Source organism: Nannospalax galili, unplaced genomic scaffold (assembly GCF_000622305.1).
Source record: "Nannospalax galili isolate Female #2095 unplaced genomic scaffold, S.galili_v1.0 scaffold232, whole genome shotgun sequence".
Taxonomy (NCBI): domain Eukaryota; kingdom Metazoa; phylum Chordata; class Mammalia; order Rodentia; family Spalacidae; genus Nannospalax; species Nannospalax galili.
This window is the reverse complement of record NW_008331488.1, coordinates 1,303,344-1,319,040: the sequence shown is the minus strand read 5'-3', so window position 1 is coordinate 1,319,040 and position 15,697 is coordinate 1,303,344. Positions and strand designations below refer to the sequence as shown.

Sequence of the window (15,697 nt, the reverse complement as noted above, 5' to 3'; positions counted from 1 at the left end):
AAATTCTTCCTTGCCTTTCAGATGTATAAATATATGTGGTGAGGCCTCAGCACGGGAGCTGCTGGCTGGCGGGGGTGTGCTGACCCAGGAGGCTTTGACTGGATGGCTCTCTGAGTCTGGGCAATGTCTTGTGTGTTTGTTTCCACAGAGCTTATATCATTACAGACTACATGGGCATCCGCAATGAAAGTTTCATGAAATTAGCTGCCGTAGGGACCTGGATGGGGGACTTTGTCACAGCTTGGATGGTAAGAAATTTTAACTTCTCTCATTTTGAACAAACATCAGATGGTAGAAATGTTGATAATGTTGGAAAGATATTGTGGGAAAATAATGACTTAATAATTGAAGAGAACAAATTTATAAATATATATATATAAATGTTGGAAAACAATTACTTGTTTTTTTTGAATAGAACAAATTTCAGAAGTATAGATTGGTCCAGAGATGCATATGAAATATCTATAGACCTTGGGAGAAAAAACCAATGTAATCAGAATATATACATATATATATGTATGTATTTGTACATATATAGAGAGATGTATATTTGAACATATGAGCATACATGTTCCTTAACAGAAAGTTCTTCCTTGTGAAATTCTAAATAATTTTTGAAGACTATTATTTTTGACATGTACAAATTTCAGGTAAAGATTTAATCTGGCCTTTGTTTAGGTCTCTAAATTTGCTTTTCGCATTGAATTTACTAACATAATGGTAACTAAGAGTTCTGAGAATTCTTTTTTATTAAAATTTATAGCATTGCCATCTCCTCCCCCTCCAGCTCCTCCTGTGTTCCCCACATTCCTCTCTCAAGTTCCGGAGTCATGATTTCTTCTATTGTTATGGAAAAATCAGAAACCAATAGCCAAAGTCAGGTGAGGAGAGGGAGTTTAATTTTATGCCAGTGGACTGCTCCATGGAGATCCAAAAGGGAGTCTGCGGCCCCATCCAGTTTGGGGGGGCTTTTATGTTTATGTGAGAATATGCAAACAAAAGGCAAAACAGCACATAGCTGACAGTAAAAGGATACATGTGATGATTAAGCAAGGTAACATATGGCCACAAAGGTTATAGGAATGTGAAAACTTTGGGAAGCAAAGACTTCCATCCTGGGCAACCACATCCTGGCAGGGGGTTAGACTCCTGCTCACCTGCCCCATGCCTATCTCTTGTCTCAGAGTCTTCCCTGCTCCAAAGTTCTTAACACATTGCAAAAGCTTTCCACTTCCATAATATTATAATTATAATTGTTTATCTATCTGTCTATATCTATGTATCTATGTATGTATGTATCTATGTATCATCTATCTATCATCTATGTATCTATGTATCTATCTGTCTGTCTATCTATCTATCTATCTATCTATCTATCTATCTATCATCTATCTATCTATTATCTATCTATTATGTATGTATGTATGTATCTATCTATCTATCAATCATCTATCTATCTATCTATCTATCTATCTATCTATCTATCTATCTAATCTATCTATGTCTTGTATCTAATCTATCTGTAACCTACTGAGTCCAGTTAGTGTTGCCCACATGTTTTTTAACTTTAGGATTGACCACTTAGGCTTGGGCAACCTACCAGGGGATTTGTCTCTGAAGAAAACTGATTTTCTCTCCCTCACTAGCCTGTATTTCTTCATCTAGGTGTGGGGCCTTATGAACTTCCCCCCATCGATGTTGGTGACAAATGCCACACGTTCTCTCTTATTTGTGGTTCTGGCTTCAAATCTTTGAGTATTTGTGTATATAACGTGGACTAAGCATAGAAGCCAGGAAAGTGAAAAGGGACTATGGGGGTGGGGGTGGGAGAAGAGAATTCTATGTCTCTTTTGTGGATTATTAGTTTTTATTATTATAAACCTACTGTTAGATAAAAAGGTGGCAAGGGTTGGGATCGCCCACAAAACAGAAACAGAGACAACTCTGGCAAAGAGAGAGTTTAATTGGTTGGCGGGGCCGGTCCTCACCTCGGGTGTGAGGAAGAACCAGCAGCCTAATGGCTGCAGAGGAGCAGCTTATAAAGGGAAAGAATGCACAAAAAGAGAATATTTTTCTGCTGTTTTGGGGGCTGCTCAGGGAGGGCTTGGTGTCTGTACCTGGTGAAACTTATCGAGGGAAACATCTACTGTAAAACATGTTTTCAATAGTTAAAGGGTTCCAGGAACCCACTGCAGCTAAGGGCTTGGGAACCCTGTTTGTCAGCCTGTGGAGCATACTCTGGTGATCACATTGTGTTGGGTCACCAGTTCCCAGAGCTTCTTTTGTCAGTTTGTAGGAGGCTGGGAGTTGGCTGACTCAGTTCCTCCCAGGGGCCTTATGGTTTCTGGGTCTGGGGTCGCCTGGATCTGAACCCTATCACCTACAACACACAGACAATGCATATTACATTGAAACCTCATCTGTTGAAAAAGTAACTTCTGTTTGGAAGAATTTGGTAAATTAAGATCAACAGAGCATATTGATAATAGATTCTAGGTCCCATAAGAAAGGAACTCCTTATTGACACCTCCACCATGCAGCTAATTAGCCCTGGTCATCCATTCAGTAGACAATAAGGAGGTCCACCAAAGTAACAGTGATACCTGATTCCCAGACAACTTGTCAAGGGTGTGATCTTCATGGGAAGTCCTGCCTTTCCTACTAAAAGCTCTGCTTCTTACCTACAACAGGTGTTTGCAGGGAATAAGAAGCGGTTCTAACTGTGCCGCTGTGATTATCGTGGAAAAGTGGTAAGTACGGTTTTGGATCAATGTGGCTTTAACTACAGTGGTATATACCACAGAGAGGTGGGGTGTGTAGGAGGTCATATCCTAGACTTGTGGAAAGACATCTCATATTCCCAAAACAATAAAACCAACCAAGAGCACATTCCTTATAGTGTGACCGTCTCTTAGAGCTCACTGACCTTAACCATGAAAGGGTTTATTCAGTCTTTTTTGAAACCCCTCCCATCCTGTTGACTGTTGGAAAGTGAAGAAGATATTATAGGTTTATCCTATTTAATTGATTCTTAAATATGAACTTAAATTTTATTTTGGACTGGGGAGATAGGTCAGTGGGTAAAATGTTTGTGTTACAAGCATGAGGACCTGCATTTAAACCCAAGAACACACATAAAAATGCCAGTCTTGGTGGTATAGGGTTGCAATCCCAGCACTGGAGTGGTGGAGACAGGACACCAGGGCCTCACTGGTCAGGCAGTCTAGCCTAACTGGTGAGCTACCAGTGGCATTTCTGAGGATAACACAGGAGGCTGTCCTCTGGCCTACATATGCATGCAAAACATGTATGAACCCACACACAAGCATACAAATATACACAAACACACTGAATTTAGAAATTTTACTTTTAGTCACAGGAAATAGTAATTAGAAAAACTACACATTGAGTCAAGGCCACTACTATCAAAATTTCCATTTCCATTAGGAAAATCTGTTCAGCAAGAGATACACAAATTGGAAAATATACTTGGAAAGTTTGCAAAGTTCTTTTGAGAGAATTCTACATTAATTATGATTGTGATTTCAACTCCATGGTGCATCAGCTTAATAAAATACAAAAGGGAGCTAGATATAAGGTTCAGAAATTAGAATTCTCTGCCACCCATGCCCAAGGTATAGAATTCTCTGCCACCCATGCCCAAATGATAAGGAACCAGACTGGGAGTGAAGAAAACTATTTTAAGTTTAAGCACTCAATGCGGTCTTGAATCCCATGGGCTCTCATCTTTCCCTCTATGTGACCTGGGACAGAACCCAAAGTCTCTTTCTGCTTATGGTATATGAAACATTGACCTTTCCCCTACTAGACTCAGATAGAAATGGCAAAGTAAATACAAGCTCCTGCTTTGCAAGCACAGTCACACAGGAACGATTTCCAAAGCACATCGTTCAATTCCCACATCTATTCACTGACTGGGCAGTGAGTTTCCATATAAATATTTATGTGTCTACATGTGTGTGCATTGATAATACTTTAAAAATAATATTTTTCCTCTTGAGAGGAGTCTCAGTTAGCTTTGACCTTCATGTGCATAGAATCTTTGGTATGAAATGAATATCAATGATGATGGTGACTATCCTGGAAAGCAGGCGAGTTTTTACATTAATAGTCATAGAGTGACTTAATGTAGTTCTGAAGTAGAGACTTTTTCTATTTTGGAAGTATTCTAAACTTTTCCATGGTTTAAAAGGTCTGTCAGGACTGATGTGATCCAAAGACAAGGGTGATCTCAAACAGCCTGCCAAATATCTCTGGCCCTTTCACTAGTGAGCATGAAGCTGTCATTGGCTCAACATCCTGTATAATCCTGACATATCCTGGCTTTGCAGTAGATCCTGTGTATAGGACAAATGGACAGAAAGCCAAGTGAAAGCTGCCATTCTTTGTTAAATAGATTTTAAAATATATGGTAAGGAGCTTGAGAGATGGTTCAGTGGGTAAACAGCACTGACTGCTCTTGCAGAGGACCTAGGTTCAGTTCCCAGCACCCACTTGGTAGCTAACAACCATCAGCATCTCCAGTTTCAGGGGGATCTTGTGCCCTCTTCTGACCTCTGCAGGCATTGCCTGACATGGGTGCACATACGTGCAGGCTGTCATATACTCATACACACAAAATAAAAAATAATAAATGTTTCAAAAAATACAGCATAAAAGCAATGCATAAAGTGATGAGCACTGTAGCCCAGTTCTGCACTGTCACCATTGTTTAGAAGCCAAGAAGAGGTTTGTCCTAAGACTGATGTGTAAAGGAGAAACCCTGACTGTCTCATGCAACATTTTCCATGCACACGTCTGCTGTGTACCATTAAGTAATCCAACATATGGCTCCAGGCTTTCCATCCCCTCTCGGCCTCCACTGAAGTCTAAGGCATTTGAGGATGCCGTGTCTGTCATGACACTTCTTACTGCTCCTCAATTAATACCAGAGGGGAAAACACCCTTGTTTATCTGTAGTTAACGGTTTCCTTTGCCAACCCATGCTGTGTCCTATTGTCCTTGATTTTTCTCTCTAGCTGTAAATAATATGATTCTTGACAGTGAGAGGGTTCATTCGAGGTTCTTGGAGGGAGGTACAAAAGAGGGTGACAGTGGGCAGTGTTCTACGAAGACAGTTGCAATGCTAAACACTGAAATCCTAATGCATCCATCCTAAAATCATCCAGTATGCATATCTACTCCGGTTGAGACAGGAGTTGTATAGCTTTGACCTCTTGTTCCCACGGTTACCTGTAGGCCTTCATTTACATGTGGCCCTATTGGCAAAAATTCTGTGAAGCGCTGTCAAAGGTACGTGAAATGACTTGGTCATTTGCCAGCCAGCTGTACTCTTATTTCAGATGCTTACTGTGTTATTGATGTATAAAATTGTGTTTGATTTTAATGCTTTCTTGAAAGTTGGAAATTTCATTAGAGCCGGGCATGCTTATTTAACACCTACATGTGGAAATGCCCTTGGGTTAATAAGCTATAGCCTTTGTAGTTAGATTATTACAAGAAATAAAATGTTTAAATGTGCTTAATGACTTCTTTTGGGGCTCTGGGAGAGTAAGATTTTAGACCAAAAGTTTGAGTTTTCTCAACCTCTTTTATTGTTTCTACACATTTTTTTTTGTTTCTATACATTTTTATTGCTTGAGAATTTCATGGATACTTATGTTTTAACTCAGTCAACCTCCCATTCCCTTTCCTCCAGTTCCTCTCTTATCCTCACCACTTTTTCTCCCAGCTTCATGTGCTCTTGTTTTGAAAACTCACTGAGGCTTCTTAATGCTACCGGTGTGTACATGGGTCTGGGACCATCTCCTGTAGCCTGTCATGGGTCACATCACTGGGGAAAACTGACTCTCCCTCTCCCAGCAGACATCAATTGCCATGTTCCTCAGCTAGGGCTGGGACTTCATGAGCCCCTCTCCCTTCCGTGCTGGGATATGGACTGACTCGATCTTGTGTAGGTCTTATGCAGGCAGCCACAGCTGCTGCAAGCCCATGTGTGCAATGGACCTGTCATGTCCATCATACTCTGTTTTGCTTCAGGTACCTCTGGCTTTTACAACCTTTCTATCCCTTCTTCCATGATTATTCTGGAACCTCGTGAGGAGGGGTGCGATGTTCCATTTAGAGCTGAATACTTCACAGTCTCATACTTTCTGCACATTGTGTAGTTGTGGGTCTTTGTGTTAATCACCATCTACTGCAAAAAAAGTTTCTCTGATGAGATATGTACTAGTCTATGGGTATGAAGATAAGAATGTAGATGGCATCAGTACTGTGTCTATTTAGCAGAATAAAAGCATTAGGTCCTCCATGGGGCCCATAACCAACCTATCCATCTGTTTTTGGCCCAGTTAACAGTTCCAGGCATTAGTTCCATCTTATGGAGCAGGCCTTAATTCCAAGCAAGAAAGCATTTGGTTACTCCTATAACATTCATGTCACATATGTAACAGTGGGCATACCTTATCAGGACAGTCATTATTTGTAGCTCTTGGGGTTTACAGCTGGGTAAGAGCGTTAATTACTTTTCTTCCCCAGTAGCATGCATAGAACTGTCCAGCGGTATGAAAGCTAGCCAGTAGGGATTATTTGTGTTTTTAGGGATAGTTTACTCTTCTGTTTTTTTTTTAATTTTTAAAATTATTTTTATTTTATGTGTATGTGTGTAAACGCACCCATGTTGTGCAATGCCCACAGAGGACAGAAGAGGCTGTTGGATCCCCTGGAACTGGAATTACGGACAGTTGTTAGTGGCCATGTGGGTGCTGGGATTCGAACCCCAGTCTTCTGCAAAAACAGTGTTCTTAACTGTTGAGCCATCTCTCCAGCCCCCTTACTCTTCTATTTTAACTGTACTTGCTGTGTGTATAAATATTGTATTAGGCATCTGACTATTTGAATGACAATATTGGCTTCTTTTTGCCACATATTTTCTATTTCTTTAGAGATATTTCATAATTCATGTTCATGTTGCAATATGTTAGTTTCGAAAGGCTGTGTCAGTTAAACAGCAGATATGAACACTACTTTCCTTGACTGGAAGCTTCTTGAACAGAGCTGGTAATGCCAGTTACATTTACAATTGTATCCCAGCACTCAGTGTGGATGCAGGTGCAGAAGAGTTGCCTAAGAAATATTTACCTTGGCCAGGGAACCTTGTAGAAGAGGGAGCAGGAAGCATAGACGAGCCAGGGGGTTGAGAGGTGCTATGGAATGCTGTCCTCTGGATAAGACATGGCTGCTGCACATATGAACTCACAGCAGCTGTGGTTACCTGCACAAGACTGACACAATTAAAAAGTAGCATGGAGAGGTCTCCCAAGGTCCTGCCACCGGCAGCAGACAGCTTCTAGGGGAGGAGAGTCACTTTTCTTTGGGGGACTGACCATTGGAAGGCTTCCCATGTTCCAGAGGATGACCTCATACCCATGCATATATGTGCAGCACTGTTTGGATTAGTGGTGTAAAAAATTTTTTTTAATATTTTTATTTTATACATGTGAGTGTATTGCCTGCACGTGGGTGGGTGCACTTGTGTCACGCAATGCTAGTGGAGGTCAGAAGAGGGCATTGGATCCCCTGGAACTGGACTTATAGACAGTTGTGTGCTGCCATGTGGGTACTGGGAATCGAACCTTGGTTCATCAAGACACATCATATACAAGTATGAAATTTTCAAAAAATAAATAAAAATACTTTTAAAAGAATACTTATTGAAACTAGATGTGCTGGCACATGCCTGTAATTCCGGCATTCAGGAATTGGAAGTAGGAAGATCAGAAGTTCAAAGTCATCCCCTGCTAGATGACTTGAAGCAACGCTATTGAAAGACTACATAAATCACAAGCACTAAGCCTATTTCTTTTTTCCTGGTTCAGTGTTTTGACTTGTCACTACAAATGGCCATTCTGGAGTTCTGGGGAGGTGGAGGGAGGGAGGCTTCAGCTGCAGAGGCTCAGCACCGACTGCCCCCTTCCTGTCCTCTCAGAACTTCAGCCACACTTGTTCTTTCTCGTGCTGATTTTTTCCATTACTGTGAAGGTACACAGTTGTAAATAGCCTTGAATAGAAGTATCAGATTATCACTGGAATCCTTCCAGAAAGGCAATGCAACTCTTGCCTCGTCTAAAGCAGAAACAGCCTCACAGACTCTGCCCAGTGTTCCCTGAATGGTCATTGCCGTGGATAGGTACGTGGTCCTGTTCCCAGCTGTGGGAAGAAATCAGTTTGAGATGTGTTTCTTCAGTCATTTGAGCAAGACAGGAAACTGAAGAAACCTCACTGCAGGCTTCAGAAGTGCTCGGGACGTGGGAGCTTCCATCTCTGGTCCATGCTGATGACAGAGCAGAAGAGTGGGAGGAAACCTCTCTGTGGTGTTTGAAGATAAAGTATTTTTTTCAATTTCATTATAGAGAGCATGAAATAAAAAATTATAATTACGTATACCTTCAAATCTAAACTACATCGTTTTTCTTTGTCTATGTTTATTCCACACTAAGGAAAGAGGGAAGGAAGGAATATACGTGTTATTTTCATTTCACCAAATTAAAAATAGTTCATCTAGTTAAAAACTTTCTAGTATGTGCATACTACCGTATTTTAGACTATTCTACAAATACTAAATTTATCAATGAACAACAGTCAGGAAATTAAGCAACATCAAGTGTACCTTATTATTATGTCTGGAACTGATCTTGACAATTCATATTATGATCAATGCCAATTTTCTAATCATTTCTCTTCCACTGATATTTCAAAATGACAGAATAAAAAGCGCGATTGAATTTGATTTAGTCCTTGAAATAAAGTGGCAGTAACAACTTTACTAAATTTTATAATTGAAAATAATTTAAGCTGTTAAAAATAGAAGGATGGAATTCATAAATTCAAATAAATTATAACAAAGGTTATGACAAATGAAAGTGTGTAAAGCAGATATTTAACCAGTGAGTGGATGGACCCAAGAACTGAACGTTCATCAGACTTTTTCCTTTCTCTCTTTACCTGGGCGTTGGTGCTCCTTCATGGCTTCAGCCTCCCCTCTGGACTATCTATGCTGAGAAAATTTATATGAAAGGAAGATTGACATATGATTATATAATTCACATAATTTCAATAAAGATTCTCTGTTAGGTGAGATTGTCTAGGGAAAAGCATACCTCAGGAAAATTGGGGTACATGATTGATTCATGGGAATGCCCTTTGAGTGCTCTTCATGGGAACTTGGAAGGAGGGGAAAGAGACCTGAAGGAAAAAGGGGGAATGCAAGCAAAGTCCTGTTCACAGGGCTCAAGGAGAGTTGGCCTCTGGCCTGGGCCACCAGGTACCTGCCATACTCTTGAAGGATGGAAAGGGAAGAGGATCCATCAGAGCACCAGCATGGACCACTCACAGACAAACCCAAGGACAGCAAGTTCTGTGGTGCCTACGTTTTCCAACAAAATAATGCTGCAAGAACAAACCCTTCAACCATTGACAGTTTGATCGTTGGATGGAAGCAAAGAGTATGAGGGAGAAATTATCTTATATCTCCTTTTTATTCATTGGGAAGTTCGGAGGGAACTGGATGTGGTCATTTTGCCTTTGCATGTATAAATATTTTAATGTCTCTATAAATATTTTAGCTTTGTGTTTCATGTTCCTTCAAAATAATAAGTTCTCACTAAATAATTAATAATACAGAAGAGTCTAACCTCTTTTGGTCAGACACCATCACAAATGGGGGTCAAGAGTCCTTTAACTTTTAGTACTCCTGGATTTTAAAAAGTGTCAATAGAGTATGCCACATAAAAAGGATTTCTGAGTGAAAAAGAGTATAATATAATATATAGATATTTAGCGCTAGAAGCAGAAATCATGGCTTCTGTCAATTTTCCAGCACCAATGCCTCAAAAATATCAAAAATTCCATAGCGTGAAATCAGTATATTGTATTTAATTATATTCATTTATTAAAAATGTATGGAATATGCTATACTATGAGTACACCAGAGGCACTTAGGAAATGATGTTGGATGAGAGATAATGAAATATGAGCTACATTGAGGACATTTCTTACAGAAAGACCTAACCGCTCCAGGTGGGGAATAGTCACTCTTTCCTTTTTCAGCCCCAAATCAGGTTTGGAGTCTGTTGGTTCCATTAGAGTTCCTTTCTATTACTTGGTTTATACTTCCTCCAGGCATGTGTCCCCTTTGTCCACACATTCTTCATGATTTTCCCAACATAATATTCTGTATCAAAGAACCATTTATCCATCATTTAACTGATGGTTTGCATAAATGCCAGTATTCACTGGTATTTGATTTGTCGCCCTGAGGTCAACAGTGTAATGAAATGAGGTCTGCTTGTTAATATTAGCTCAGATTAGAATGTTAAACAGGAAACTTCTTTAGTAGTTCTTTTAGAAATAGCTGGATATACCGTCTTTTCATTTTGTCAGCCTTTTACTTTTCTCTTTCCCCAGCACTCCTTGTATGCCAGGAAAGACTGCAAGCATGTCCTTTAATATTTAAAGTAGTGCTTATGTGTTTATATTTATATTAATGTAATTACATGTTGCATATGTTCAAAATAACATTTACATACAAGTATACACATATATGCATGCATACATATATATATATATACACAATAAAGTTTACAGCTAAATATGTATTAAACACATACTAATGTAACTATATAGTACACACACCATGCTATGCTTATAATAAAATGCAAATGCATTAGATACCATATCACATACGCTATTTTAGATGTATACACCTATTTGGACATATTTGGCTTACAAGGGGTGTTAAACACAAGGTCAAAGAAAGGAGATGAATAATCCATTTCTCAGAGTACTCCGAGAGAAACAGTTTCTTTTTAATGTTACACTCTTAACTAACATTAATAACTGCTGTTCATTTCATTATTTCACTGATCTTACATGCCTGCTCATTCCCACTCAGTCACCCTAAATGTTCGCAGACGCTGAGAAAGAGAGGGTAAATGTTCCACCTCTACTCAGTGTTGCACAGGTATTCAGTAAAGAAATTTGCTTTGAACCCTGCAAAATGAATCCGAATTTTCAACTATTCCCAACCACGATGCTATAATCACAATCTAATTTTCTTGGGACAGTTCCATGGCAGACTTGACTACTCCGTAGCATTCGTATGTTTGTGGTGTTTTCTTCCTCCAACCATGTCAGTTAAATTTATCACTGAGTGCAAGCATCTTTGGGGTATCTAGTGGCACTACCATCACTACAGCCAAACACCTTTGTTCAACATTACAGAATTCAGCTGTTTATTCTTGTTCTCTTTGATAAATATAAGTGGTGCAAAGTATGGTATTTCTAGAACTGAAAAGGGAGTCAATGTTTCACATTCACTATCATTATTCAAGGTAGATATTGAAGTTCCTGGGTATTTAAGTGCTAAGTGTTTTGTTTATGTCAAATATCTATCTTTAGCAGTTACTTGCCCCAAGGATTTTGAGAGTACTAAAGATTTTTATGTTCATAGAGTATGTTGCATTTGTAGTTAAATGTTCTATAAACATCAAAGGGAAATTTATAGCCAGGAGTACCAGGTACTTGGGTTTTGTTATTATTGCCTTGTAAAAGCAATTACATCAGGTTTCAAGTGTATTTGAGTGAATGAGAACTATTTGGATAAGAAGTGGTTAAGAGCTTGCTGCTTTCTCTACCTCTCTCATTTCTTTCCTTTCATTTTTTCTTTCGCGTTTGGTGCTAGAGATCAAAGCTAGGCACCCATGCCAGTTAGTTAAGCAAACTACTATTAAACTGCACCCCCCATCCCTAAGGAAGACTACATGAAAGCTACATTTGGTCAGTATTATTTGAGGGTCTATGGGACCACAGGTCAACAGCTTCAAAAGAGGCAGTTCATTCCTAACACTGGGCTTTTTCTTTGATAACTTATGGTGTCTGGTAGGGACAATATTCTCCTCTAATAGAATAACTCCTTTTAATCTCTTTTTATGTTGTATATGTACAACATAACAAGTGTCTATAGTGGTAGGTTTCCAAAAGACTATTTTAAAAAGGTCTTTACTAGTTTCCTCTGCCCTGCCTTCTCATTCCCCACGCAATTTAACCCTCCTTATACCATTATTCCTTTCCCCCCTTTCTATCACTCTATTCTCCCTCCCCTCCCATGAAGCATCCATCTTCCCTCATGACAGCTTACTGGTTTACTGACCTCTAAGGATTTTCCAACTGAAACATGCATATCTAAGAATTCAAAGCTAGCATTCAGCTATGAAAAAGAACATATAATGTTTGTCTTTCTGGGTCTGGGTTACTTTACTCAGGATGAATGTTTCCAGTTTTATCCATTTACCTGCAAATTTCATAATTTTGTTTTTCTTAACAGCTGAATAATATTGCATTGTACAGTTGTACTATACTTTCATTATCCATTCATCAGTTGATGAACATTGAGGTTGTTTCCATCCCTGGCTATCGTGAGTAGACCAGCAGTGAACATGGACGAGCAGGTGTCTGTAGTAGACAGAGTCCTTTGGGTATGTGTCCAATAGGGCTGTCTCTGGATCGTGTGGTAGATCTGTTTGTAGCTTTTGGAGGACTCTCCACACCGATTTCCACCAGTTTGTACTCTCACCAGCAGTGGATAAGAGTTCCCCTTTCTGATTACACTTCCCAGACATTAGGCTTAAGTCTATATAAGAAGTTATTTAGACAATTATTTCTCATTGATGATTTTGTTCCTAACTCAGATGTAGGACTTCAAACCTTGGTCCCCAATACTCTAGTGCCCACCTGTAGCTAAGGGAGACAACCAGCTAATGTTCTAAAATGATGGATAAATTTGTTTTCTCCCCCTATCTAGAAGCCTTTGAGAGGGAACTGACGCTGATTCTGACCACTCCAACCTGAAAGCAAATCCCTAATCTATCACTCTAGAGTCCAGCCTTGGCAGACAAAAGAAAAATGAGGAGGAACCCAATAGAGGGATGCTTTTGGAAGCCCTTGTCAAGAAATTCCAATGGACTCTCATATGAACATTTGAAAATTGCCCTGTTCTGACTTTTTTCTAGTTCCCCGTGTAGAACTTGTAATGCTAATCACTCTTGCCTTTACTTCTCCTTCACATCTCCTATTCACCAGTCAAGGACTTTCCTTTCCCCCAAGAGATAAGAGTTATGCAACTTGGGAGTCTTTTAGATAGACCCACTGAAGGGGTACTCCAGTTGCCTCACCCTGTGTCCCTGTTCAACATGGAAGAATTCAGAGTGGTCTGCGTCCCTATTCCCTATTGGCAATTTAGGTAACCTCTTCAGAGGATGGTGTGACAAGAACTGGAGGTAGGAACTGGCTAAGCAGTTAGGGTAAAAAAGACCCCAAAGAAAAGCAGCCAGTTTCTTGGCTAAAACTCACAATGTCCTTTGGCCTCTTAGCAACATACTCTGTTCCAAAGGCTAAAAATGTCAAAAATATTTGAGAGCTTTTATCTAATCCTTAAAAGATGTTAGGGTTACCTCTTCAGAGGGGGGGATGTTAGAGTAGCCAAAAGCCCCATAAAAATAAATCAATCAAAGAAGAAAAAAAAAAGTCTCCTTCCCCACATCCTCCCCAGCGTTTGTCTTCGTTTGTTTTGGGGATCTTAGCCATTCTGACTAAGATGAAATCTTAGAGTGGTTTTAATTTGCATTTCCCTGATGGCTGACAGTGTTGAACACTGAAAAGAAAACAGTTCTCAGGCATTTGTATTTCATCTTTGTAGAACTCTCTTCAGTCCCTTCCCCCGATTTTTCATGATTTTTTTCTTATGTTTAGTTTCTGAGCTCTTGGTGTAGTCTAGGTTCCCTCTGACAGAGGGTAACGCATTTTCCAGTTCAGAAGGTTGCCTCCTGCTGTTCATTAGCTTTTTAGTTTCATGAAGTGCTATTCATCAGTTGTTGCAGTCCTATTCAGAAAGCTCTTTCCTGTGCCCCCAAGTTCTAGGATCCCATAGACCCTCAAACAGTACTGACCATTGCCCCTGCTCTTGGCTACCCATCAGAGAACTTCACAGTGAGACCTTATTGCTGAAGACACTACATGCATGAGTTGTAGAACAAACAAGGAGAATCAAATGGTGCTGACTTCAAAGCTTCATCTCTTATGGCTAGCTCTTGGTGATGGAAGGTGCTATGCATGGATTCAGAAAGAAAAGTAATTAACAACCTTACCCAGCTGTGAATTCTGTGAACTACAACAACAGGCCTGGAAAGACATGCCCACTGGCGCAATATTGACATGAACACTATAGATGTAGCCAACTAATGTCTGATTGGATTTCAGTTTCACTTCACAAGACTGAGTCCATACCTGACACCTACAACAGGTGAAGACAGGTTGCAGGGCACAGGGTGAGCCTCCTACTGTTAATCTGCTAAATGGACATGCTATTAAACCAACTCCGAACGAGCTATTATTTTACCTTCTCAACTCTCACCAGAGAGGCTTCTTTAACGAGCAGATGGTGATTAACAGAGAACCATGACCGGCTAACATGCATTGAGAGCGTTTATCCCTGATTAGGACACCCATATCAAACCACTGCCTCCCAAGGCTCAGGGATCATTGCAGAAGAAGGGGTGGAAAGATTGTCAGAGCCAGAGGAGCTAGATGACCACAAGGAAACAGAGTTTTCCAGAGAGCTGGGCAGTTATTCTTATGACTCATAACAATGGTGACAGCATGCAGAAGCCCTAATGTGAGCTCAAGTCAAACAGGATCCCAGCAAATAAGTGGAGAAGTGGGTAAGTAGCCCCAACCCTAGCTGAGGAGCTACTGGCAACCAACAGGCACTGGGAGAGAGAGAGAGTGTGTGTCAGTTTTCCTTTCAAAGGTGTGATGCTGGGTTCAGTAACCAGGTTCCAATGAATGGATCCACACCAAAGTGTGGATACACATTTTACTTTATAGGCATATCTATATCAATATATTAGAGCACATGAAATTGGGTGAGGGTTAGGGGATACAGATAGAAGGGTCTAAATATGTTGAAGATATATTGTATAACATTTATAAAAAGTCAGTAAAAATGAAGAAGAGAAAAAAGAAATGTGGGTCACTACTCAGTCCTCTTTCTTCAATTATTTAATAAATAAAATTGAATTATTCAAAAAATAAAGCTACATTTCTTATATAAACTCTGATTTTATAACCCTAAGGCTGATTGGGAAATGTGAGCTTCCTTTTGCATTGACTGCAAAAATATGTTAAGGTTGATCCTAGGCCTGGGCCTAACTCTGCTGTCTCAACTAGTCTACCGGGTTACTGAATGCAACATCCTAAGTCAGGATTTGAACCCAGTATTGAACGGGAGAGGCGCCAATTAAGGGTACACATAATTACTTACTAGTCTGCTGTAACATCAAATAAATTTGTCTGTTTTTTTCCTGAAGGTATCAATTAAAACTGAAGACAGAGCGCACATCAATAGTTTCTTTAATGCTATAGACCAGGGCTCAAAGGAAGGTTGGGACACCATATGTACCAATTTAGAAAGTTCCATATTGTTCTTGCTTTGACACTTAACCAGAAAATACATGAAAAGCAGCAACTACATGAGAAGTGCTTGAGATGAAACCGGAAATCCCGGAGAGAAGCCATTGTTTTCACTGAGAAGAGCAGCGTGTATCTTAGAGGTTTTAACCCT

General features: G+C 39.8%; 1 protein-coding gene across 8 annotated transcripts in view; it reads left to right on the top strand.

Moving 5' to 3' along the window:
• Positions 1-15,697, top strand: part of Tmem117 (transmembrane protein 117) — a 530,788-nt gene that overhangs the window by 293,788 nt on the left and 221,303 nt on the right. For all 8 annotated transcript variants that reach the window (XM_017796496.2, XM_008826530.3, XM_017796497.1 and 5 more), the window contains exon 4: positions 149-248. In XM_017796496.2, the coding sequence (XP_017651985.1) occupies positions 149-248 (100 nt within the window). The remainder of the gene's footprint in view (positions 1-148; positions 249-15,697) is intronic.